Below are 25,373 nucleotides of genomic sequence, written 5' to 3'. Positions count from 1 at the left end.
AATGCCATGGACGTCCCTGGGACAGACTGTGGGTTCACATTGCTTGGCCCAGCGTAGATGACAGATGGACAGAACAGCAGCTTCTTTGAAAAACAGTTTATTACCATCTGTGCCGCCCACTGCAAGTGAAGATTGGCTCCGTCCCCAGGTGTCGCAGCTTCTCCACCTGAGCCCCTGGAGTGCTGCTCTGCGGGGGAGCCGTGTCTTATGGCAGTGTCCTTGTTCATCTAACTCCAGTCTCATTGCTCCTGGCCCAGGGCTAAGCGCCCCCTCTAGAAGCCATAGGGATGTTCTCTCCTGAGGGACCGTCAGCTCCAGCATCTGAGAAGACGCCCCTGCCCCCAGAGGCGGGGGCCACGTCCACCTGGATGACACCATGCACCTGGGAGAGCTGTGGGCTGTCCAAGCTGGCGATGAGTTGGCGGGGGCCTGGTCGCACAGGCACAAATGTCTGGCGCAGTGTCACTGTCTCGTTGCCCCCAATGTCCCTGTGAACAGAGACAGGTCATGAGCCTGGGGTGACTGGGGTGGCGTGGGGAGTAAGGACTGATGGGGCATCCAGGAAGGAGGGAAGGAGCAGCAGGTGGAGCCCTTTAGGCATTTCTGAGCTCAGCTGGAGTCCCCAGACCCAGGACCAGGACAAAGCCTGAGTCCCAGGGCCGCCTCCACACGACCAGATCAGCAGCAACCCACACAGCTGCCCGAGCTAGAAATCTCCCCGTCATCTGGGACTCCTCCCTCCCCCTCCCACAGGCATCTGGACAAAACTGCCACCCTGCCTCGTCCTTCCCTCCACCAGCTCCTCCCTACTCAGACCATCCCTACCCCACCTGGGGTTTCCAAGACCAAGGAAATGTCAAATGTAGACGTTGGGGTGGGACTCAACACAGTATTGCCAAATACTTTCAGTTTTGCCAAGCAGGAAAGTGGAAGGAAATTATCCTCTGTCACAATCATCTTTCCAAAGAAGGAACATTTTAATACCCCAAAACAGTGGAACGGTGTTATCTCAGGAAAGTCCTTCCGAAGAACAGACAATTGGCACCTTTAAATTGACACACACACACACACACACACACACACACACACACACACACTACAGTGCCTTTATTTTCTCCCTTCCTCATGGATCTCTGAAAATCTATTCCCAAACTACCCCTCTGGGAATCACATTTTCACAGCCTTCTAACTGGCTTCCTTGCCTCCTGTGTCATTTTTCCATTCTATTCTCTAACCACTCGAACTTGAACTGAACCCTTCAAGGGCTTGGCTTCCTGGGTGCTTATGGGATGAGAATGCAGTACCCTGACCTGACCCACAGGCTCCTGTGACTCAGCCTGCCTACCTGCACGGCCACCGCCTAGTCACCCCCCACCACTCCTGCCCACCAGCCCCGCTGGGCTCCTTCCCTTCCCTGAACCCACCTCCGTTTCCATGCTTTGCCCTGACTGCTGCTACAGGCTCACATCACCTCCTCAGGGAGGGCTCCCTTGAGCACCTCCTGCCCTCAGGAAAATGAACCTCACCCTTCCCTGAGCGCCTCCAGCGAGCTGCACCTGTGCTTTATATACTGCCTGTGATTGCATTTAGATCACATCTGCTCAGGCCTGTTAGCATCTGTCCTTTCCTGTCTCTGCCTCAACCCTTACCTCTGGCCCCCTACTCAACCCAAACTTGCCTTAGAGACCCTCTCTGGAGCTCCACCCTGTCCTCCAAGGGAATAAACCAACACCCCAACTTCAAGGACAAGTTCTCTTGGGGCAAAAGATTTAGCTTGGAACCTGCTTGCAAAGGTAGGGGGTCCCCGGACCACTCTATTCCTTCTTCTACCACTGTTAGCTGTGTGGTTTAGGACAAGTTATTCAACTTCTCTGATCCTCACTTTCTGGTCTGTAAAATGGAAGCGAATGTAAAATGAGGAGGTGGGATCAGATCTTGAAGGTGCCTCCAAGCTCCATGAAGGAGGGCAGCAGGGGAAGGCAGGGAGATATATACCGGGGGTGCCCAAAAAATGTATACAAGTGGCACTTTGGTCAACGCTGCTCAAGCAGTAGTTCACTGTAATCAAAAGTGTCTGGACGCTGATGGTAACCATTCTGAGCACCTCTTTTAATTGCAGAAGTCAAACGGGACTTGTGTTCATCTTTTGTTATCGGTATATATTGAGTATTACAATTTTAACACTTTTCCTTTCTTACAACGTGTATACATGTTTTTGGCACCCTCTGTATATATCGTACTGTTAAGCTATAGACTTAATTGCTAGACTTCCTTTCATAACAAATAACTAGAAATTAAGTCAGGTAGGCTATACTCTGGCTAGTTACAAATTTGTGTTTTTAATTTGTGCCCACTTTTCCAGATACAAAGTTTAAGTTGTTTAGGCTCAGACCAGCCTTCAAAAGTCTATTTGACCAATACTATAATTGAATTGTACTATTTTAGAACCTAGCCTTTATTTATAACATTGTTTTCTAGATAAATTGCTTCCCAGGTTCCAGCGAGGGATGTCAAGAGTTCTCCCTGCTCTGGTCTTAATGTCAGGTGAGACCTTTGCCACACTCCTGTTTGCGAGTTTAAGCTGAACACGTCAGCTGCTAAAGCTGGAATGTGTCTGTAGCAATGAGCACAGGCAATGAAACCAACTCCCTGACAAGGATACTAGAATTTAAACATCCCAATTAGCACTGTCCTTCAATTCTGTAATTGTTCAGCCATGTGGCCAGTGCCTGAAACATTTTTTAAAACTCCTCTGGGATTTTTCTTCAGAGTCATTGAAAACTATACTATATACATAACGTTATGAGTATCTAGTCTCTCATACACATACCCTGTCCCTCCTTTACAGGCAAGTTTCATTTCTGATAGAAAAAGTCATCATTACCCACCTCATTCATTAGTTTTCACTCTAGATGGCTTCGGACTGTTTCCATAAAGTCGAACCCCTGTCTCCCCTCCACCCCCCACATACACAGGAAGGCCACCCTAGGGACATTCTGGAGAATATGATTCAGGCTCTGGGGAAAATTCCCAAGAAGGGTTTGGAACAGACTTCCAGCCTCTCCTGGTGACTGGTTTGGTGGTGACAACAGCCATCTGGAGGAGTAAGTTCTGGAATGTTTATTAAATAATGGCTCGTCACCAAGCAGTGTGGCACACCTTATACTATAATGGGGTTCCATACCACAGCCTTTGATGTGTAAATGAGAGCAAAGTAACACCTATCTTGGAATCCAATATATCCGAACCAACAACCCAGGGACTTCCCCCTCCAGGCTCTCAATTGTCCTGGTAGCCCTGGCCTAGGCTGACAGCAGCTGAGGAGCCACAGGATGTCCAAGGAGGAACTACCCTGAGAAACCATCATCCAACCCTCTCATTTACTAGTGGGGAGACTGGAGTCTTTAAGTGGGGGGAGGGGGATTCATACAAGCCCTACAACTATGGAGAGGTCTCCATGCTCATCTCGGTTGTCCTCTCCTTATACCCAGGCGGGGGCAAGACTCAAAGGTCTGGTGGGGCTGCTGAGGGGAGTCCAGCTCTTGGGACCCCTCAGAACAGGGGAACCTCCGTCTATCATTTGCAGGTGACAGATGGCTGCAGGGTAAGCTATCTGAGCGTCCCAGCTGCACTCTCTGAGCTGCCAGAGACCCTTGTAGGGCAACATGGGGAAAGCGCTCCTTTGTGACGTATGACATCATCCAGGGTCCAGGCTGGTGCAAAGATCAGGAAAACAACCTTTTCAACTTTGGCCTGTTAGCAAAAGTGGAGGCTACCATCGGGCAAAGCCTGTTGTCTGTCTGTGTGTGTGTGTGTGTGTGTGTGTGTGTGTGTGTGTGGAGGGTGGGTAGGCAGGGTGGGCAAGGACCCTCTGCTTCCCCCGACTCAGCCCCTTCACAGGGCCATGGCCTTCCCTCAGGCACTCTTTGTCTAAAAAGGAAAAAGCATGCCCCTATCCCCAGAAAGCTGATCTTAAAGGTCAGCTTCTGGCCTTCTCTGCTTTCCCTCTGTGCTGTTCCTGGCGAGGGACAGGGCAGCTTGTGTGGGTCTGTGTCAGAGTTGACAGAACAGGCCCAAGAACACAAGCACTGTGTGAGCCTTCACTGGCCCAGAGCCTCGCCTGGCCCAGGATCAGGCCCAGGAGGCCTAGTAAGGACCTGGGGTGTGGGACGCTCTTCTCTGGAACCGCTGCTCAGCCCTCGTGGCACAAACCAAGCAACAGGCTTGAGAGTGTGCGCATGGTCAGCACCACGCGGGCAGAGCAGGGTCTGGTCCGTGTGAGTTGTGAGACCTTGTGACGCAAGGTTCGCCATCTGTAAAGTGGGGGTGATGGTGGCAATAACCAAAGTGACAACGCCCACCGAGCACTAACTTTGTGCCAAGCACTGTGCTAAGCACTTTATGTGCATCAGCTCCTCTAATTCTCGCAACGCCCCTCTGAGCCAGGTACTGCTGTTAGCCCCACTTTACAGGTGAGAAAAATGAGGATTAGAGGATATAAGTCACTTGCCCAAGGCACATAGCTAGTGAGTGACGGAGCTGAAACTTGAACCCAAGTCTTTAGGATCTCAAAGCTTTGCTTTTAATTATATGATGGTCTCTAACATACTTTAAAGGGTTTTTGTGGTCTCCCAATGAGAAAATATTCCTGGAAGTACCTGGTCAACTCCTGAGCAATGGGCAATGTTAGTGATGAGTTGCTAATGATTCCTATGTAAAGTTTTTGCCCCCTAATGAGGTGGCAAGGCAAGGGGGGGACACCAAGCACAGCACTATGGGCACAGCAAGTCTCCTTAAACTCTGCTTGGACTGATCTGAGTCAGGAGGTATTTCTGGCTCGCCCCGAGTTGCTTTGTTGGGCCCTGACAGACGGTATCATCATGACTGAAAGAGGAGACAAAGCTGGGACCTACGGCAGCCCAGGAGGCAGCCTAGGAAGCAGCCCAGGAGGCAGGCAAGGGTGGTGGCAGGGGCAGGAGGAGATACCAGACTCACCCAACATTGAGGATCTTGGGTCTCTGTAACCCGGAGCCCTCGAGCCGGAAGACGACGTTGGTGAGGGTGACAGGTAGGGGGTTCTTGAAGACAATCTGTACTTCGCACTCCTGGCCAACCATGGCTGCTCCCAACAGCTGAGAGAAAGAGGCCCACCCCCACGTCAGAGACCCTGGCCAAACACATGGAGTCCGTACACTCCACCAGAGAGGGATCAAATTTCCCTGAGTCCCACATTTCTGCCCCTGAGAGAAGGTTCTGCATAAGCCAGAGAGGAAACTCCAAGTCACTTCCCACCTGAAGCCACCATAGAATCGGGGAGGAAACTTTCATAGGTAAGGAAACTGAGGTCCCAGAGCCCAAAGCCAATCCCCGAATTTTTCCTCCTAGGACTACTCATCAGATCAGCCCGTTCTTGACTTAGTGCCCTGTCCCCTTCCGCTTCAATTTCCCTCCGCCCCTGGCCGTCCCTCATGCCCCAGCCAGCTGCCCTCACCGTGAGGGAGAGGTCCGGGGTGCGCAGACGGAAGGTGTGCTGCTTGGCCAGCACCTGCCCATTCTCCTTGACGTGGCCCGAGACGTTGAGCAGCATGGCCCCCTGGTCCACGAGATGGGGCTGGTATTCCTTGTAGGCCACAGGCATGGTCACACGGTCCGCTGGGGAGAAGAGGCATGGTGTCACTGAGGCCCACTTCCCCAGACATGGCCGCCTGGAGTCTCCACGTCCACAGCCCCGGGGGCCTGGCCATGTAGGGGGCAGGGTGGAGGAAGGAGCACTTACAGGCCCCTGGCGCCAGCACCACTTCTTTCTTGTTCTCCTTGAAGACGGGTCCTGTGACGCCAGTGTAGAAGGTGACTGAGAGGTAGAGGTGCAGCTTCACAGTGCGGCGGCTGCTGCCGCGATTGGTTAGCACCACGCTGACCGTCAGGTCCTGCCCCATCACTGCATCCTGGGTCTCCACCTGCACTGCCACGTCCTCAGTGGAGTCCCGGGTGGCATACACATTGGGTTTGCTGCCATGGGCGGTTGCTGTCTCCACGGCCTTGCGTTCTGCTTCTGAGCCTGGGGGTTGAGGGTCGAGGGTGAGGTTACCACTACTGTTGAGGTGGGTGAGTGCTCAGCAGCAATGCTTGGTGTGGGCCCGAACTGGCTGGGTTTGGGGGATGGTACCTTCTGGGTGCTTATAGATGTGGGTGACCTCTTCCCGCATGTTGGAGCCAATGGCCTTTGTGATGATGAGTGTGCCAATGGCCTTCTCCTCCACATACACAATCTTGAAGCTGCCGTCGTCCTGCCGCTGCCAGTAAACCTTGTCACTGTTCACCTGTTGGGAGTGGGGATGGGGGTGAGCAGGAGTGAGCAAGTTAGAGCATCTGAGGTTGGACCTAACCCCAGCTGCCTTCCCTTGACCCTTGGAACTGCAGGGAGGGCTAGGTCCAAAGGCTGGGAGCTTCCTGGCAGAGCCAAACTGGGAGACTTTCTAAGCTGAGCCAGGCGAGGCCGGTGAGCCGGGAAAAAGCTGGTCTGGGAGGCTCCTCGCAAAGCACTTTGGCATTAATAACAGTAATTCCTTATGCTCGTTCGCTGACTTTATGACTTGTAAAGCAGTTTCATACCCATTATTTCTTTTGATCCTGAGTACAGGAAGCATGGCAGCCATTACTATTCTCTTTTACAGCTGAGGAAACTAAGACTCTTAGAATGAGTGAGTTGCCCAAGGTAACACAGCTGGTCAGTCAGCGGTGAAGACAGAACCAAAGAACCCAGGACCAATGCCAGTGCTCTGGTCCTCCAGACTGCCCAAGAAGGCACGTGAAACATAGCCCTCACCTCGGCAAAAATGAAGGGTGTATCATACTTCATGTAGACCAGGCCATTCTTGATGGATTCCACGGAGCAGGGGCCACAGCAGAAGATGCCTAGGGGAGTCAGGGCAGGATAGAGGTGAGAGATCCAAGTAGGCTGAGGGGGACCCTCAGATCCTGGGGAGAGGCCCACCCACCCAAGTCCAGTGCCCACTGCCTTGGTGTCAGCTGCCACCCAGTCTAACCCAGGGAGGGCTAACAGAAGAGCTTGATTCCTTTGGCTTCAGGCAGTGGGTGACAGGAGTGGGGTGGGGCCAACAATTGGGACAATACTGCCTTGTTAACCAAATCATTGACACATTTTTTCTCCATTGGCTGAAGCTGGATGTTGGCTGTCCGTGATCCCCAGAGGTCAGGACCCCCTACATCAAGACAAATCCAGAGCCTGAGGTAGCTCTGCTTGCTGGCTAGGAGATCAATGACACCGCAGCCACTATTCCAGAAAGATCCAGAACAACCTCTTAGCACTGTGTCCTCTCTGTGAGGAGGAGGGAGGGGGAGCTGGTGGGGAACAGAGTCTGATCTCATTGTGCTCAGGAGGGTTTTTTGGAGAAGATGGGCTGACAGGGAGGAGGCTTGGCAGGAGAGGACACGGAACAGTAAGTGAGGGTTACCCAACAGGAAAGAATCTTAGAAAACACTTGACACTCACTATGGTCTCCTTTTACAGATGGGGAAACTGAGGTTCAGTGAGGCAAAGTAGATGCCAAGATCTCACAAGACAGCTGGATACACGAGAATGGACGGAGCTAGTATTTACTAAGTAGCTACTACAGCCCAGGCATGCTGCTAGTCTCTCTAATATATAATTTCTCATTTGATTTTCCCAACCACCCTATATGGTACATATATCCCCATATTACAAACAAGAACACCAAACCCCCAGAGATGTAAGGGACTTGCCCAAGATGACATACCTAAGATGGAATCAAGCTGGAATCAGGTGTGGGTTTGGCTGGCCCCAGAGCCCCTGCCTGTCACCCACCCCACCACTTCCTAGAGTGGGAACCGGAACTCAGTTCTTTCTCCCAGTGTCCTGGGATAGGCTGTTCTAGCACCGCAAGCATTGCTAGGTTGCTCAACTCAGGGGGCATTGTTCATAGAGGTGATTGAGAGGGAGCGGTCTGGCCAGAGACCAGAGGAGGAACATAGGCTAGGTGAGGGCAAATTGACCCAGGGTGAAGACGGGAGAGGCAGAAGGAAGGCAGCATGAGGGGCTGGCTGGCTGCCTGGGGCTGGAGTGTTAAAGTGGGAAGGGGAGGGACCTGTTTGAGAACAGAGTGTACAGCAGGTCTAATTTTTGAAGAAACGTGTTTTCTGGGAAAGAGACTAGGAGGTTATGTCATCAGTTGTTATCTCTTAGGGCTGGGAAGGGGCTGCTTTCCTCTTTGAACCTATCTGAACCCTAATTTTTTTCTATACTGGACCTATTACTCAATGGAATAGACGAGAGGAATTTGGTGAAAGTGAGAATACGTGTCAAGAAGAGAGGGAGTCATGGACTGAATTTGCTCTGCTACTGACCTAATGCTCCGTGTCCTAGAGAAAGTCACTCCACCTCTCTGGGCCACCATTTCCCACGTGTCCGTCCCATAAGGGTGTGGGGTGGGTCTTAAATTAGCTGAGCTTGGGCATTACCAGGGGAACTTCCAAATATATAGATTCCTAGACTCTCTCCCTGGAATGTCTGATGTATCACGTCTGTGGTGGGACCTAGACATTTACTTAAAACAAAATTACACCCTCCTGAGAGAGAATAGGAAACATTTCCATTTTATGTTATTCAATCTATACTTTTTCTTCCTTTCAAGCATGTATTACTTAGGACAATCACCTTTTTTCAACTTTAAAAATAAATAAAAAGGGTCCTTCAATTAATCATCTCCAGGATATGTAAGTAAAAAAGCAAATGAGAATAGTGGATTTGTTGGGATAGGAACACCTGCCACTGAAATCTCTTGAATCTTTTGACTTTTGAACCATCTGAGTATATTAACCATTATAAGTAAATCAATAAAACTTAGGCATAGAGTTATGCAGAAAGGTGAAAATAAACTAAAGGCCACATGACTGATAAGCCCATTTAAAGAACTATGGGAGTTAAAGAACCTGGCTCTAAGGCCAAGTCCCATGCTGACACCCGAGTTTGTTACCCAGTTTGGGGAGATGGGGAGGGGGCCAAAGTGGGGTACAGGAGCCAGGCAGGGCCCCGCCTCACCACTGCTGGTCTCCTGGGGTGTGGCATCCACAACCTGCCATCCATCAAAGCCAGAGGGCAGATCCGGCCTCTTCATCCAACAGTCGTTCCACACGTGGAAGTTCCTGGATGGGCGTGGAGGGAGTGCTGGGTCTGAGCAGCCCATCAGGGCCCCCTCAGTGCCCCCTCGGTGTCCAGGTCTCGGGTCAGTGCCTTGGCAGGATGGGCAGCCCAGCCCCAGCCCCAGACTCACCAAACAGAATCATGGTTCAGGTGTTCCAGAGGCTTCATGTTCTCATCAAAGTAGATGTCCATGGTGAGGGACGTGTCTGTGTCATGTGCGGAATTGAAGTTGGTGATGGTACGGGTAGCCAGGCCCAGGCAGCGCAGCACTGTGGAAGAGCCAGGGTTGAGGTTCAGGGCCCAGGGCCAGGGCAGCAGTGGGGGGCAGGTGAGGCATCAGGGGGAGAAGGGCAACTGGGGTGGCCAAGATGGGTTAGGGGTCACTAGGGTCAGGGGCCTTTGAGCCAGGGTGTGTTAGGGATGAGAGGAAGCCAGGCCACCTACCTGGCCTTGTCCCTGCCTATCCCTTCTCCCTCCCCTCCTCTAGGCCTCTCTCTGGTTACTAACATTAATTAATGATAATTAAGGCCAGCCTACCATCCACCCCCACCTGCCTGGCACTGCAGCCACAGCTGAGCCAGGCTCATGCAGGTGGAGCCTGGCTTCCCTCCCTCCCCCTTGTAGGGCTCAAGCCACTCCTGTCCCAGTCCTTCCACTACCTGTGGTGGTCACACCGGCGAAGACCCAGCACTGGCCATAGGGGACAGAATAGCCAGTGCGTAGGTAGCTGAGTAGGATCTCCACGCTGCCCACCCACGCTGATGGGTTGGTGCCTCGGGAGTAATCGCCAGACCAGTTCCCAATCAGGACCCCATTGTCATCCAGGGAGTTCACCTGTCCAGGACAGGATGGGGTGGGGGGAGTGGAGGAGAGGCTGAGGACCTGCCATGTGGTCTCCAGCCCAGCCCCTGACCCTGCAAACACTCCTCACCCCTAAATGCCTCAGGATCTAGCCAGTAGCCAAAGCCCCACCCATACCTCCTAGAGCCATCTGACCGCCCCCCCAGTCCTTGTCTGACAGAGGAATGTGAATCCTAGGTGTGCCAAGTATTGGGTTTGGCCCCACATTCCACAACAGCTGGGACAGGAGCCAGGAAGGGTGGGGTGGGGGGGCAGGCAAGTGAGGGGAGAGGAGGAATGAGACCCACAGTACCCTTTTTATAAGGGCAAGGTCAGGGCTGGGGTCCTGGAGGAATCAGAAAGGGCAGGAGTGGGGTGTCAGGTGGTCAGCAGGCAGACACACGGTAGGGCTCAGAGCCACAAGGGTGCTCACCATGGCAGAGACGACCCGGGAGACACTGACTGGGTCCCCACGGCCTCCGTATGGCATGCCCCGCCGGTCCAGGATGTACAGGCAGGCATCCAGCACCCCGTGGTCAAACTGGAAGGAAGGAGGGCAGAGATGACCAAGCCCACTGGAGCCAAGCTCGATCCCTAGGCCAGAACCTCTCTCCCCCGAGTGCATGGGGCCCTGGCCAGCCGTACCTGGCCGTAGTTCCAGGTTCGCTCGCCAATCTGTGCTTCAGTCCCGTAGTAAATTCTCCCAGACTCATTAAGCACGTACTCCTGCCGCCAATCCTCACGGTCCACGTACACGATGTCCTCTGCGTCCCCAAAATACACATGCCTGGTTCCCTCCAGCCCTCTCCCTGGGCCCCACCCGCCCCTGGGCCAATTCTGCAGGACTCATGTCCACAGAGGAAAAACAGGGATGCCTCTAGCCTGAAAGCACTAGGACAGAGATGGCGACAGCAGGGTGGCTGTAACCAGTGCCCTTCACCAAGAAGGGTGAGGCTGTGTGACCTTGAGCTGGTCGCCTTTCTACATTGGACCTAGGTCCCCTCACCTGGACAATGGGAGGCTAGCTTCTCCCAGGGCCATGCATCCAGGCACCAAGCCAGATCCTAGGAAAGGAAGCCTCTTCTGTGTATCACCTGCTCCTGACTCCAGCAGACTCACCTGAGCACCAGGGATTGAAGAGGATGTAGATCTCATTGTGGGGGTCGAAGGGCAACAGGAACTCGCCAGCGTCTGAGTGTGTGCGGACCGTGAACTGAAACTTGCCGATGATGGCATTGGGGGAGGTGTGGACCCGTAGGTTCAGATTCTGTCCACTGGACTTGGTCACCTGGGCTCTCCAGCCTCCACTGCCCCCCTTGCCCACTGGGATGATCACATGGGTGCCCTTGCCCACCTCAGGGTTGTTTCCTGGAATGGAGGAAGCAGAAATTAGGTGGTGAGGCCTCCCCCAAGTGGGGGGGGGGATGGAGCCTTGGACTTCTCCCAGCCCCACCCAGAATCCGTATGAGCCAATGCGTGCATGTCCCTGAGATGGGCCATCGCCTTAGTCTGTGACAGTCTGAGAGCAGCTCTGTCCCCACCCGATACTTGCCCACATGCCAGGGCAGAAACCCAGTCCAACATCCCAAACCTGTTCCCTTGACACTGAACTCAGAGGTGGGCAGGAAAGATCAGGCCACCGTCACCCTCTGCCTGCTTGACTGTCCCAGATCCTGGGCTGGAAAAGCAGAGCTGCCCTGTCTGGGTCCAGATGCCCCCACCTCATGTGAAAGGGCAGTCCAGATCCTGAAGGCCAGCCCTGCCTGCTCCCTGAGTCTGCCACTTCCAGAGCCCAGGGCATCCCTGGTGGAGGTGGTGGGGTACCTGGGAAATTAGAGGCTGGGGTGGGCAAGGCCAGGCCCTAATCAAAGGGTATGAGGAGTCGCCCGCCCCCGGCGGCAACGTAATCACCAGCCTGGACAGTCAATGGCCACCAAGCAACGCGGTGAGGAAGGTACCTGCCCTGGGCCATGGGGACAGAGGAAAGAGAGAGACAGAGTTGGACAGAGAGAGTAGAAAGAACCAGCCACATCCTGGGGAAGGAGAGCAGCCCCAGAAAGAAAGACACACAGAGGCAGCAATGCTGAAACAAGCACCTGAGGAGAAAGCATATTGAGACAGATGCCCCTGGGCTTTGAAGAGGATGGGCTTAGGAAAAAGAGGATACCAAGACCCTCCCTGAGACACACCCCTAAAGACACACACTTTTGCACCTGCCTTATCAGGCAGAGGCCAGGGAGGAGGCCAAAGACATCCCTTTGACCCCAATACCAGGGCTGGGAGGCCCTGCTAGCTAGCCAGCCCCACAACCCAGTTTCACGTTTCCCACTACAGGCCCTACTCACCAATGTGCAGTTCCAGGGTCACACGATCGGAGGACTCATAGGGCCGAGACAGGTAGAGGACCATGTGGAAAGGCTGCCCACGGCGCAGGATCAGTTCGTCATACTCGAACTCATCTGTGTGATGCTCTCGGCGGTTCTGATCTGAGCGTAAACTCAGCAGATCCACACCGGTCACCACCAGCATGCCCTCTGCAAAGCCACAGCTCCGGATCAGTGAGGCCCCATGGGAAGCCCAGGGGCTTCCATCATAAGCTTCCCAGGCCCCCAGAGATGCCAGGATGAGTCTCAGTGCCCATTAAGGCCTTCCAACTCTCAGCTAAGGTGGACAGGCCAGCCTCACCTCGGATGGTGCCATCTCCGGCTGCATTCACACCACTGCCCCGGGAAATAGGCCGGCGGGAGTCTGAGCCACGGTCGGGTCTTCGGCCCCCTCGATCCCTGGAGCCAGACTCAGGCCCCCAGTCATCATCTGCCCCACTCCGGCAGGAGCAGCAGGCACAGCAGCGAGCCCAGAAAGAACGTCCCCCACGACGAGACCGTCTGTCTGGCTCCGGCTCTGGCTCTGGGGAAGGTGTGGCAGGGGGCTGCCAGGGGCTCCCACTCCAGCGGCCCATGTCTGAACGTGGACCATCCATCATGTCTGTGTGGAAGAGGCAGGGAGGCTCCGGTCACCCTCTCAGACCTCCTTTTACCAGAACACTTCAGCCAGCCCAGCCAGAAACCCACCATCCAGAGAGCTTGTCTGGTCTCAGCCAGATGACCGAGATGACCTGATCCTGACCAGAGATTCCCCCAGACCCATTCAGAGACCTTCCCGACTCACCTAGAGAAACTTCCCACACCGCAGAAGAGTTTTCCCTTCTAACCCCCACATAGACATCACTAAACCAGATGCCCAATAGAGAAACCTCCTGAAGAATCCATCCCAGGAAATGTGTGGACACTTGTCACAGCCTCAAGACCCAGCTGCTCAGACCAACTCTGGCCTGCTCCCTCCACCTGCCGGCTCTTCAGCCTGGAGGTCCATCCACCAGCTGATCGCCTGGAGGACCAATATCTTAGCAGAGCTTCCCCACCCAAGGCTCCTTGCAAAAGACAGGCGCGGAACTTGGGGTCCAAGTCGGGTCAAACCCGGTGCAGAGCACTGGGGAGTAGGGGGCGCCGTAGTTGCCTAGCCCGCGCTCCCCGGGGCTCAGGAACCCAGCGTCGGGGCAGCATCGCTGGGCTCGCCAGCTCCGACGAGCCCAAACGCCGCCCGGCTGGGGCCGATCTGAGCGCGCGGGCCCCCCAGACGGCATCGTGGGGCTCAGCACCTCACAACCCGTCGGTGCCTCTCACCTGGAGGCGGTGCTGGCGAGGGCAGCGCTGAGTCCCGCGGCCCGGGTGGAACAGGTCGGGACTGATGGGACCGGACGGACGCGCTGGACGCCGCCGCACAAGTGGAAGGTGTGGGGCGGGACAGTATATGGTTTAATAGGGGGGAAGGGCGGGGCCGGCGGCTGGGAAGAAGGGAAGCGAGGTTGCTCCATCTCCCTGCGGGTAAGAGGCCCGGCCCCTGGGGGCTGTCTCTGGAGGTAGGGGCGGGAAATGACGGGCTTAAATCTCTTTTCCCTTTCGAGGAACTGAGGAATGATATGGTGCAGGCGGGGCTAGGGAGGGGGTGGGGTCTGTCAGGGCTGAAGTTGGGGTGAAAGCGGCAGGCTTTGGTGGGACACCACACCAGGCTGATTACTGCTAGACTGGGTGCTGAAGGAGCCCCTTCTCCGGAGGACAATGGGGCAGAGAGCCCCTTTCACCCACACCCCTATCCAGCAGACCCTTTCTTCCCAAGATGGGGCTGCCTGCCTGTGCTCTCATAGGCCCCTGATGCCAGGTTCTCACGCAGCCCAGGTCAGGCTCAGCCCTGTGAAACTGGCCCATGGGCCTGGTCCTGCCCAAGGAGGTCCCTGGACGCTAAGCTGCAGACTGGTGACATCAGCAGCCTGGCCCTCAGACTGGCTCCACCAGCCAGCCCATGACCTGCAGGCTCTACGAGATCCTCTGACCCCCACCCCACCCCACCCATCTGTCCCTCCCCTTCCTCCAGCTGTTCCACAGCCCCTGGCATGAGTGAGCTGCCCCTAGCCTCCTGTGTCCCTCCAAGTTTGGGAATAGAAGCAATCTCTTGCTTTCTCCCCCCAGCCTTGGGGCTTTGGGGTAGGCTTAGACCTTACTCTGAGACTTGGGTGGGACCTGAGGCCCCCTCCCCAGGCTGCAGAGTACCCTCTTCTCTCACTGAGAGGAGTGTCTGGTCAGCGGGAGTCCCGGGTTCTCTCACTCGGAATTCTTCCTGGGAATCCTGACCAACCGGCTCCAGGCACCTGCCCTGTGTGCATCACCACTCCACCCTGGCACAGAGGAAACACCAGGCTGCCACCAGAACCCCAAGGCAAAGGGGAGGCCAGGCACCGTCAGCTAGGCTCTCTTGGGAGTTCTACAGAAAGGTTGGGGCCCTCTTCTTGGGGCTTCTTCCCTCCATCCCACTGGGGTTCCAGCTCTGCCCACTGACCACTAAACAGAGGACAGTGGAAACAGGGTTGGCAAGAAGCCAAAAAGAAGCTGATTGAGGAGTTTGGTGATGCATCAGGCAGGGAGGTGCCTCAGGGAGTGGGGACAGAGGATCCAGGACCTGGCAGGGAGCCCTCCACCTACGCTGACCTTTTCCTGTCCAGCTCCAAGCCCCAGTCCTGGCAGGGGGGCTACTCCCACCTAAACACTTTCAGACAACACACAGTGGAAATAGAAACCGCAGATAGATGTGAGGCAGGTCAGCCAGAGGACTTTGCTTAGGGGCTGTTTGTTCACCACTTAGGGAAACAGGAAGGGGCAGGACCCTGAGAGTCCAGGTGTGTGTGTGTGGACAGTGGGCCCAGGAAGATTCCCAGGGAACAAGGAAATGCCTTGTCACACTCTCTCATTTCAATTAATTTTTCTCTTTCCCCACCCAGCCAGGTGTGACTCTGTGCCCTAACCCTTGAGTCACTCCCCTTTCCTTCCTCCAGGAGGTTTGAGGGCCTCAGGGCTTTCAAAGTCAGGACAAGGGGTGTGTGCACACGTATGTTACGTGTGTTTTGGGAGGGCACCTGGCTCAGTACCTCAGGGAGCTGAGGTCAGTCTCTGCCCAACCATCCCATACCCATACAGAAGCAAGAACATGAGTCTAGAATTCCAGACCAAGGTGTACAGACAGCTTTGGCTCCAGCACAGGAGCTCAGCACTCTTGGGTGGGTCTTAACAGCAGTTTCCTCGTCAGTACAATGGGCCTAATCATCCATCCCTGAGAGCTTATGAAGATCAAATGGGATCAAGTATTTTCAAGGGCTCTTCAACCACAGAATGCTACTCATGAGATGGGTACTGTTGTCCTAAGAGGGTGGAGCAAGGGTGCCCTCACCTACTCCTCCTGGGAACAGCTTTCTCTACTGTGGTGAATGAGAGCCAGGGACCCTGGGCAGAGGGCATTTGGAAGAAGCAGGGGTCATGGGAGAAACTTTTATGAGCCCTTCCAGTTGGAAACGTACAGCTGCTTTGTAGCCCAGCCCCAAACAGAACCTGACCTCGAACCCGACCCCAGCATGGAACCCAGCCCCAGCCCCAGCCCCAACAGAAAGGTAAACTCAAATCCAGCCCTCTGTCTGATTCTGCCCCCAAACACGATTTTGGTTTCCATGATAGGGAACGGCAGGACTGAGCATAAAATGAAAGTAGATGGGGTGAGTCAACACACCCTCTCTCCCTTTCTTTTCCAGAATAGGTGGCAGAAGTAATGGTGATGGTGGTGGTGGCGGTGGCAGCAGCAGCTTAGCAGTCTGAGGGAGCCTCCCCAATCTTTATTCAGTCCCAATAAGTTAGAGGGCAAAGGTGGGGGCAGGGTCTCTTAGGTGAGGATGCTGCTAACTGATGGCAGCAGCTCGGCCAGGTGCTCCAAGGTGCCCACTATTTGGCACAGGGGGTTGCCCTGCAGGTTGAGGAGGACCAGCTTGGGGCAGGAGGCCAGAGGCTGGAGTGCTCCAGGCTGCTGGAGACCTTGAGCAGGAGAGTCAAGGAAAGCTTGGCAGGTTCCTCAGATCCATCTACTCCTAGGCACCCATCACTGTTTTCCCTCAAGAGCAAGGACGGCTGCCTGGCAGCCTGATTGACGGACATCTCACATGCTTTCCTGGAGGGAGCAAGGCCCTGGGAAGGGACTGCAACCCCTGCCCACATGGGCTAGGCAGCAAGGACGAGGGGCAGGCTGGGTGTGGTACTAGAAGGAGTGGTGCAGACAACGGCCAAGGGGAAGGTTGTCTGGCTATAGAGGCATCCACGACTCAGCAATGACTAAGGGTTGGTGAGTGCAAATGCGGGCCAAAGGTTGCTTTAACTTCCAAGTTTTAGAGGAACCAGAATTCCTGGTTTTTTAAATATGAAACTACCTGATTTTTAAATAGTACCCAGGAACATCTGCAGCCTGTCCGTTTGGGAACTGGCTTGAGGAAAGCACTTCCCCTCCGCAGAAGTCTTCTACTGCAAGGCAGGCTATCCTCTCTCCTGAGCTCAGACTGCCAGAGCCCCTTCCCCAAGCCCCTCATCGGGGCAGCCACCCTGCTCACTGTCTGTCCCTTCCCAGTGTGGCACCGCACCCTGCCCGCTGTCTGAAAGGCACCCAGAACAAAGGATACGGTTGTTGCATAGGAAGAGCTCCTGCAGCCGGGGCAGGTTAGTGACACCGTCCAAGGACTCGATGACATTGTCATTGACCTGTAGCACCTGGGAAGCAAGGCAGGCAGCTGTCAGCCTGAGACTGGGACAAGCAGCCCGGGCCCCCAGGGCGATTAGCTGATAGTGCATGGAAGGGCTCCTGCAGTCAGGCTGTGACAGACGGGGGCAAGCAGGGGTCATCTGCAGGGGCTGGGAGCACCTAGGCCTCTCTTTGTAGGGTGGGCAGACTTCTGAGGTGGACGAAGAGGAAAAGGACCACTCAGGACAGTGACGGAGGAGGAAGTGCTTTACCTCAAGGCAGCGCAGGGCTGCCAGGGCAGGCGGCAGGGCTCGGAGACGATTGTTCGACAGGTCAAGATGAGTGACCAAGAGTAGCTGTTCCAGATGGCAGAGCACCGTCAGATCCTGAGGAGGGGGTGACAAGACCACCCAGTGGGGAGGGGCCTCAGCTATCATTTATCAGACACTTGCCCTCTGTGCCCCACAGAGGCCCATGGGGACCTCAGCTGAGGAGAGGATGGGGCAGGTGGGAAGCTTACCTTACAACCCACCACAGTACACACGCCAAGGATAGATGTGAGTTACTGGGGTTGGTGGCCAGTGGTGTGGATGGAGTGGGGACAGGTATAGGGGACAGAGGAGAGTGGTGGGGGAAACACAGATACTGGCAAGGAGCAGGCCTGGTGAGTTGAGGGCATCAGTTTGGTGGGAGCAGAGATGGGCTGCAGTGATGTGTTAGAAAGATTGACTGAGAAGAACTACAAACAGAGAAAAATAGTCTGTAAAGTTTGTTAGGAATCTCTGGGAATTATTCAGGCTTTAGATACTGCTCTGCTCCAATGAACAGAAAAGGAAATGGCCAGAAAGGCACCTGAGACTGAAGGCAAAGCCAAGAGTGTGGTGAGGCTGGACAGAGAGGACCTCAGCGGAAGCCCGAGGACTGGAAAGAAAAGCTGGCCAGGCCATGAGGAAGGGTGGCCCAGAGGGGAGGGCCCAGGGAAAGCACACGTAGTCCACACCTTGTGAGCCAGTTGCAGCACGCGCACCTCCGCATACTCCATCTTGAGCACACTGTTCTCTACCAAGAACTTGCTGCGCAGGTCATCCAGGTATGCTGCCCGCATTGGGTCCACAGCCTGGCAGGGATGCGGCCGGCAAGGAATTTGTGGCAGCTGCCTTGCTCCTGCCCCCAGGGCCACCCCCTCGCCTGTTCCCAGCCCCAGCTTGCCTTAAGGGTCTGGAAGTACTGCAGCGTCTCCTTCTCGTACAGGAGGGGGTCCAGCGCCCGCATCAGCAGGATGATAGTGAGCAGGCACCCTGAGAAGAGGGCGGGAAAGGGACCGGCTCTTCTGGACCCTCCTCTGCTCCCATCCTCTTGAGACCCTTCCTGCTCTTCCCAAACCTCCCCCGCCCCGCTCTCCCAGAAAGGGGCCTCCTGAGAGGGGCAGGATCTCAGGGAATGGGGCCTCACATTTGTTCTCAGGCTCCAGCTCCTGCAGTTCCTTACAGGATTCAAGTTCGGACTGTAGCACGGTGGACTTCTCCACTGACAGCTCACACCTGAGGGTGAGTGGGGTAGGGGTGGGCGTTATTATGCTCATAGCCCTCAGGTACTGCCACCCCCATATCCAGGCTGCGACCATCTAACCGAGTCCCCAGCCTCCCGCCCCAATTGCCTGATGCCCAGAGCCCACAGCCCCCTCCTGTCAGTGTGCTTCCCTGTCATCACCTGAACAGTTGCTCATCCGTGGCCGAGTCCCGGCACCAGCCCTCTTGGTGGCCTGAAAGAAAGAATAGGGGCAGGGAGGGGACACCCATGAGAGGAAGAGGGGAAGAGGGATGCTGCAAGGGGTGGAAGCTGCAGGTTGCGTCACCTTTTAAGAGCACACACTCCTTCTGAGTATCGCCTGTTGTCCAAATGACACGAAATGTATGTTGGGGCAGCTGGTCATTGAGCGAGGTGCTGGGCAGGTCACAGATGTGGGAGCACTAGGTCAAGGAAATACCTGGCCATACCATTTTTCTGACTGTCCCACCATAGCCTTGCCCCAGCTCCCCACTGCGTCCCCCCAATTCTGGGATATCCAGACGTGGCTGGGCCGGTTCCTGCCATCTGGGGTCCTCCACTCCACAGCCAGGGGTGACTCATCAACCATAAGCAGCAAGGTCTCTGTCCTAGAGCCCACCTGGCACAGGGGACAAAAACAGACCTGTCAGCCCCGAAAGCACGAGGCCCATGATACTCTCTGGCAAAAGCTGCAGGACTCACCAGGAGGGGTCGAGAGAAGGAGACAGTCAGACAAGCCTCGTTGCGGCTCACGTGCAGGCAGTGCAGAGCATCCTGGGGGTCAGCTGGCAGGAAGACACAGCCTTAGGGCTCCTTAAATCCTTTTCCTTTCCTTCCAAGCCCCCAAGACCCAGACTCCTCCCCTACGGCTCACCTCGTCCCAGGAGCCAGCGGTGATAGAACCAGGCACTCTGATCATTGGGGTCAGTGAAGAAGGCATTCTGCACGAGCTCCAGCTCTGGGGGGGTCAAGGAGGCCCGGGGCTGTGCTTAGGACCCTGGTGGGCTCTTAGCGGTCCCAACATCCCACCCCCTCCTCCAAGTAACTTCCGTCCTTAGTTTCACTATATGCTGGCCTGGCACAGCCGCTGCATATACCAGTTTTGTTTTCCCGATTGGACATTTGAGCTCCCTTCTGCCATGGACTGAATCTTATGTACCCCCCAGAGCCAGGCACGGAATAGCTGCTCCGTAAATCCAAGTGCAGGTTCAGGAACAGGACTAAGCTGGAATGGCAGTGCTGCAGAGGCCTCCTCAGCACCCCCAATCCTGCTTACCTTTGAGCAGCACATCCTCAGGGAGGCGCCCATGTGGTCCAAAGTCTGGCTGGGGGTGCAGCTGGGGCAAGAGGCAGGAGCGGTAATGCCAGGAGGAGTAGTTGGAGAAGTTCCGGGTGATGAGGCTGTCGGTGAAGGCTAGCTCCTCTGCAGGGGGCACCGCTGCCTGTGCAGCCACAAACCGCCGGTAGTCCCAGCAGTGAACTGGGGGAGGGGTGACAACACATCTCAGAAGCAGGGCAAAAGAAGCTCGCTGGCTGGTACCCCTGGAGTTCCCTCGAAGGCTCCTAGAAACACCTCTATGCACTCCATGGAGGATGCATTTCGCTCCATCATCTTTTTTGCCATCAGTTCAGTGGGCCTGTCCTGACCATCCCTCCCAACTCTGGGCCTTACTGAGACCCCAGTACTAGGATGTGGGGCAGGTGAAGGCTGTGGGGATAGAATCTGCAGGCACGTACAGTTCCGCTCATCAACCTCGAGGAAACGGGCACACAACTCCAACTCCCGGGCCCAGTTGGGCTCTGGCAGGCGGCCCAGCAGCCAGCAGCGGTGGTGCCAGGTACCATAGGACTTGGGGTTCACCCTCAGGCAGCTCTCCAGGAAGCCCAGTTCTGCCTTCACCAGAACAGCCAATTCCTCAGGGGACCTGCACCCAGAAGGGAATGGGGGTCAGGGCCCTCCAACACTCAACCGCAGCTTACACCTGACTTTCTGCACCCAGCCCTCCACTGCCCTCTGCCTATGCCCTTGGCTGCCCCATTCCTCCTCCATCACTGGATCCAGGCAGGGCAGGGGCAGGGCTAGAGCCGTCTTCCTGGGGCCCTGAACCCCTACACACTTCTGAGCCTCCAGGCGCTGGATCACCTCTCGTCGACAATTCCAGAGAGTGGCAAAGTCAGGGTTGGCTCCCAGAATCTGGCTTGTCAGTTCCAGCACTGATTCATCCAGCTCGCCAGCCTGGCGCTGAGAAGATAGGTAGCAGGGTCAGAGATTGTATCATTCTCCCACTACAGGACTAAGTAACACAAATAGAAATACAGAATTTTCTATAAATCTCATACAACAGGTACTATGTACAGATGTAAAGTGCTTCATGGGTTTACATATATTCTCTCATTTGATTTTCACAACAGCCTTATGCAGCAAGTGCAATTATTAGCCCCATTTTACAGATGAGCAAATTGAGGCCCAACAGAGATTCAGTACCTTTTCAAGGTCACACAGCTAAGCTAGTAAGTGATAGAACCCAGATACGGATCCAGGCAATCTGACTGTAAGGCCCAGTTCTTGGCCTCTCTGCTATATTAAAGGGGCTACCTAGAGAGAGGGCTACATCTGAGGGCCCCACCTTCTGGAAGACGGTCTGGGTGGCTGTCTGGTACAGCTTCAGCTTCTGTTCACGCTCTAGCCTTTTGGCCTCCGCCTGCTCTTCTGAAGTCTTCACCTTCAGGCGGCCGTGCTACACGGGAAGGCAAAAGGCAGGTTGCAAGGGTGCAGGCTGTCTTGCATGGGCAGGCCCACTGAATCCCCACTAAAGAGCCCCAGGTTTATGAAGGGAAATCGAGAGGCAAGACCACTGGGGCAAGGGCATGGGCATGCAGAAATGGGGGGCTGAGCTCTGGGTTCTCACCATGGTGTCGGCTCAGGGTTCAGGATAGGGGAGGGATCCAGTGGTAGCCCGTGAAACCTAGGGGGAAAAGTGTCAATCATGGGAGCCCCGCCCCTGCTAGGCCGGCCTCCAGTTATCCCGCGGAAGCCGCACGCGAGCCGAGACAGAGACCCTCGGGGTGTTAAGGCGTTCTGGACAGGCATTGCACGTCCAGAGGAAGCGCCCACCCGGACCGGGACTTTCACTCCTGCGGCCCTGCCCACAGCTGCCTCTGCCCGGGCCGAACCCAAGCCGGGGCACTTGGGCTGTGGGAACCACTCCGCGCCCGGAGCCTGCAGCCACCCGCCCGCCCCACAGTCCCAGGCACTCCCGCCCCGCGCGGGCCGACCCACCTGCGCTGGGAGGCGGCGGCGGGGACGCGGAGTTGCAGCACCCGCCACCGAGCCCAGGCGCTGGCTAGAGCGGCGCCCAGCCCCGGCTCTCCGAGGTGCAGCGCCCTCTGCAGGCCGGCGAAGGGCCCCGGGCGGAGTAGGTGGGCTTCGCCGGCGCGTGCGCGGGGTCCGGAAACGCCAAGTCCCTGTTTGCCCTCTGGCAAGTATGAGTGCGCACGCGCGGCTACGGCCGGCGTGTGAAAGCCGCGTAGACTGCGGTCTGAGTCAGCTACTCCAATTGCAATTCAGTTGAAAAGGTTTCTCCGACAGCCGAAAACCACGCCCTCACTACTCCGCTGACCTCACGGGCTACATCCCAGTTGCCAGATCTAATGGATGGAGTTTCCTGTCCTTATCTTCCTTGACCTCTGCATCTGAGGCTACTGATTTCGATTTGACACCCTGTTCTGGCTACTGCACCTTTGCCCCTCTATTCTCCCCTAAATATTGGTGATCTCCAAGGCCCTTTCCTCACCCCTTTTCACTTCACACACTGTTGTCTGGAGAACGTTCATGAGTCCAAGCCTTCAACTGGAGGAGCTGAAGCGCCCCAGAGCTCTGTCCTGGGCTCACGGATCTCCGGGCCCACACTTTCTCTGGGTGATTTCATCCACACTGATGGCTTTAATTACTACCTGTAGGCTGATGGCACTCCAACTTGTATCTCCAGCCCAGATGTCTTGCAAGCTTTAATAATGAATGAAAAGTGGAGGTGTATGTACACACACTCACACACTCACATTCAAAAGCCTATTGTGTATCACGTGGGTGTCCCAGAGACAGCTCAACTCCAAGAGTCAAAAGGTATTGTCTTCCCTCCATTCAGTCTAAACATGAGCCTTTATGTTTCCTATCATAGTGACTGGCACTATTCTCTTCCCATTTTCCCTTAATATCTCTTCAATATCCTCCCTGTTCCCACTGCACTAAGAATTTAAGCTCATTTCTTCCCTGGGTTGTTGAAAGTCTTTTCATTGTTCCCCTATCTCCACCCTGTCCCATCTATTAACAGTTCACCCTCTGTGCTGCTAGATCAGTCTTTCTAAAATGCCGGTTTGATCATGTCACATCTCTGCTTAAAAGCCTTCCATGGCTCCTGACAAATTTTCAAGACAGACTTTGAATCTCTCAGATGAGCACAACAGGCCTTTTGGCACTGGGCCTTGCCTCCTGTCCTGCCTGGCCCTGTTAAAAACTCTTCATCACAGATGATCGGACTAGTACTTGCAGCTTCCCAAACATGTTAATCTGTTCCCTCTTCTTGACTCTCCTTCCTTTTCCAGGCAACTCCTATTCATCTTTGAAATTTAACTCAAGTGTCACCACCAGGAAGTTCTCCAAAATGCCCCAGTCTGATTTAGAAGACCTTCATATGTGCTGTCAAAGCTAGTGCTTGTTTCTCTGTGCCGACTATAAATCTTGGTTTGTACGCCAGCATCTCCTATCAGATTCAAAGTTCCTGGAGGACAAGAACAACACTTTTGGTCTTGCCTCTCTGATACCTAGCCTTGGTTCTTAGTAGTTATTGGGTATTTATTTGAATGAATGAACAAACACCATGTAGTGAGGGCTGGTTTGGCTGAGCCTAATAGTGAGTACGGTTGGTGTTTGGGGATGGGAGAGAGCATGTGGTCTGGACCAGCTCAGGAAGGTTTCCTGGTGGAGACTTCATGGGATTCAAGGTGATAGGGAGTGTGTATGCGTGTGTGATGTATTTGTAAGAAGTGTATGTTCAGGTAGTATGTGTATGTTTATAACTCACATCTGGGTAAGACAGTATGGCTTTCAGTTCTTTGTATTTCTTCCACATCTTTTTAATAAAACCTACCTGCTAGGGTTGAAGTGAAGATTAAATAAAATAATGTATGTAAAGTGCTTAGAACAGTGCCTGCACTAAGTAAGGCAGTGCAGTAATAAATAGTAATAGTAGTAATTTTCTAATTTTTGTGACAAATATGCAAGGAAATTGAGTCTCAGAAAGACTAAGTAAATTGCTAAATGCCAGTGATATAGTAAGTAGCCAAATGGGACTTGTATTTGGTCTGGTCCAGCATTCCCACCTCACCAAATGCATTATTTTTTTTTTTGGGGGGGGGCGGACACCACCTGCTCTTGCTTCCTGTTCTACACACTCACGTTTACAACCAGATACCTGGGAAGATAGATGCCTACAGGTGCAGATTGGCCAGGTACAGTCTTACCTCATAGTCACTGAGGGAAGAAAAAAGGGTGGATAAAGGCTGAAGTAGGCATGAAATACTTTTTAGTAATTAGCGATCTTGAAACTGGGATTGATGAGTCAACCAGGCTTAAGGGAGGAAGTGAGTCTCATGAACAAATCTGCTTCCGAGAAGGCAGGGCCTACTTTTTGGAAAGAGAGGGCAGGAAGGGAATTTCAGGTATGTACTATGACGTGAAGGTGGGGGCGAGAAACCAAACAGACTTACTTAGCTAGCAGACAGACGGTGAGCCAGGTGCCTTTGGCAATCAGAGCAGTGGAACTAATGACAAGCCTCTTGCTTTAAGGCAAAAGGAGCTATCAGGAGATATTTCTGGCCTCTGTGTGGGATAAGTGGGAAGCATGCAGGTGTCTGAGGGCCATGACCTGAATGATGTTTGAGGAAGCGATTTTACTGCCTTCTATGTAGAGAAAGGAACAAGCAATAATTGAGTTTCAACTGAGCCCCAGACATCTTATTTAATGTACTCTCTACATATGTGAAGTAGGTATTATTATCCATATTTTACAATGAGGAAACAATGCATACAGTGGAAGTCACCGAGGTTAAGTTGCTTGCCCAAGGTCACACAGCTGGAAGGAAACACAGCCAGAATTCAAACCAAAACCCGGGAGCCTGCCCACTGCGTAGGTGGGAGCGGCCATTGACAGAGCTCCAACTTGAGTTTCTTGAGGACTGGAACCCTGGTGTCTCTTCACAATGACTACCTCTTGCCCCACCAATACTTTCTCTACTCCTGCTCCCCAACACACACACACACACACACACACACACACATGCTTCTAGGACCCTGAGTCATGGACCGTAGATGGTTTGGAGGGAGGAAAGAGACCTTGAGCCCTGGGTTGAACTCTGGAGGCAGGGAGAGGGAGGAAGACACAGGTATTGGAGCTGGTGTGGGGTCTTGTGCAGTGTGTGCATTAATTCAATTTGTTGCTGTGTATTGAGCATCAGAGCTGGGCCTGAGGGCATGCTGGGTGCCAGGGATTCAGTGCAGGACCAGAAAGAGTTGGTCTCTGCCTTCCTGGAGCTCACATCTAGCGTAGTGTTTTGCTAGAGTAGAACTTGCTGTGATGTAGAAATAGTCAATATCTATGCCATCCAATAAGGTCAACACTAGCCCCATGTTTGTTGAGCACTT

The 25,373-nt window shown here is 54.4% G+C and overlaps 2 protein-coding genes across 5 annotated transcripts; both read right to left on the bottom strand.

The window, feature by feature from the left end:
- Positions 1-81: 81 nt before the first annotated feature.
- Positions 82-16,266, bottom strand: TGM1 (transglutaminase 1). 3 transcript variants are annotated; one of them, XM_074328079.2, is made up of 15 exons: positions 16,133-16,266; positions 12,707-13,006; positions 12,367-12,555; positions 11,141-11,389; positions 10,667-10,785; positions 10,455-10,562; positions 9,841-10,015; positions 9,312-9,450; positions 9,080-9,183; positions 6,827-6,915; positions 6,167-6,320; positions 5,777-6,058; positions 5,492-5,652; positions 4,996-5,132; positions 82-488 (listed from the first exon to the last, which is right to left on the bottom strand). In XM_074328079.2, the coding sequence occupies exons 2-15, from the start codon at positions 13,002-13,004 to the stop codon at positions 260-262; spliced, it is 2,433 nt and encodes an 810-aa protein (XP_074184180.2). In that variant the 5' UTR covers positions 13,005-13,006; positions 16,133-16,266; the 3' UTR covers positions 82-259. The 3 variants fall into 3 exon arrangements, with proteins under 3 accessions (XP_074184180.2, XP_088653074.1, XP_019570026.3); XM_088796948.1 differs by lacking the exon at positions 16,133-16,266 and adding an exon at positions 14,684-14,741; XM_019714467.3 differs by lacking the exon at positions 16,133-16,266 and adding an exon at positions 13,705-13,813.
- Positions 16,216-22,160, bottom strand: RABGGTA (Rab geranylgeranyltransferase subunit alpha). 2 transcript variants are annotated; one of them, XM_019714466.2, is made up of 17 exons: positions 21,954-22,160; positions 21,583-21,639; positions 21,301-21,411; positions 20,791-20,915; positions 20,411-20,598; positions 19,950-20,153; positions 19,548-19,631; positions 19,376-19,458; positions 19,191-19,292; positions 18,981-19,086; positions 18,836-18,887; positions 18,578-18,666; positions 18,335-18,423; positions 18,126-18,242; positions 17,398-17,511; positions 17,067-17,154; positions 16,216-16,431 (listed from the first exon to the last, which is right to left on the bottom strand). In XM_019714466.2, the coding sequence occupies exons 2-17, from the start codon at positions 21,583-21,585 to the stop codon at positions 16,283-16,285; spliced, it is 1,704 nt and encodes a 567-aa protein (XP_019570025.1). In that variant the 5' UTR covers positions 21,586-21,639; positions 21,954-22,160; the 3' UTR covers positions 16,216-16,282. The 2 variants fall into 2 exon arrangements, with proteins under 2 accessions (XP_019570025.1, XP_088653075.1); XM_088796949.1 differs by having other exon boundaries at positions 18,836-19,086; positions 21,954-22,092.
- Between the last annotated feature and the right edge of the window lie 3,213 nt (positions 22,161-25,373).

This window comes from Rhinolophus sinicus, chromosome 3 (genome assembly GCF_057876585.1).
Source record: "Rhinolophus sinicus isolate RSI-liver-muscle chromosome 3, RSI-T2T, whole genome shotgun sequence".
NCBI lineage: Eukaryota > Metazoa > Chordata > Mammalia > Chiroptera > Rhinolophidae > Rhinolophus > Rhinolophus sinicus.
This window is presented reverse-complemented; position numbering and strand designations above follow the sequence as displayed.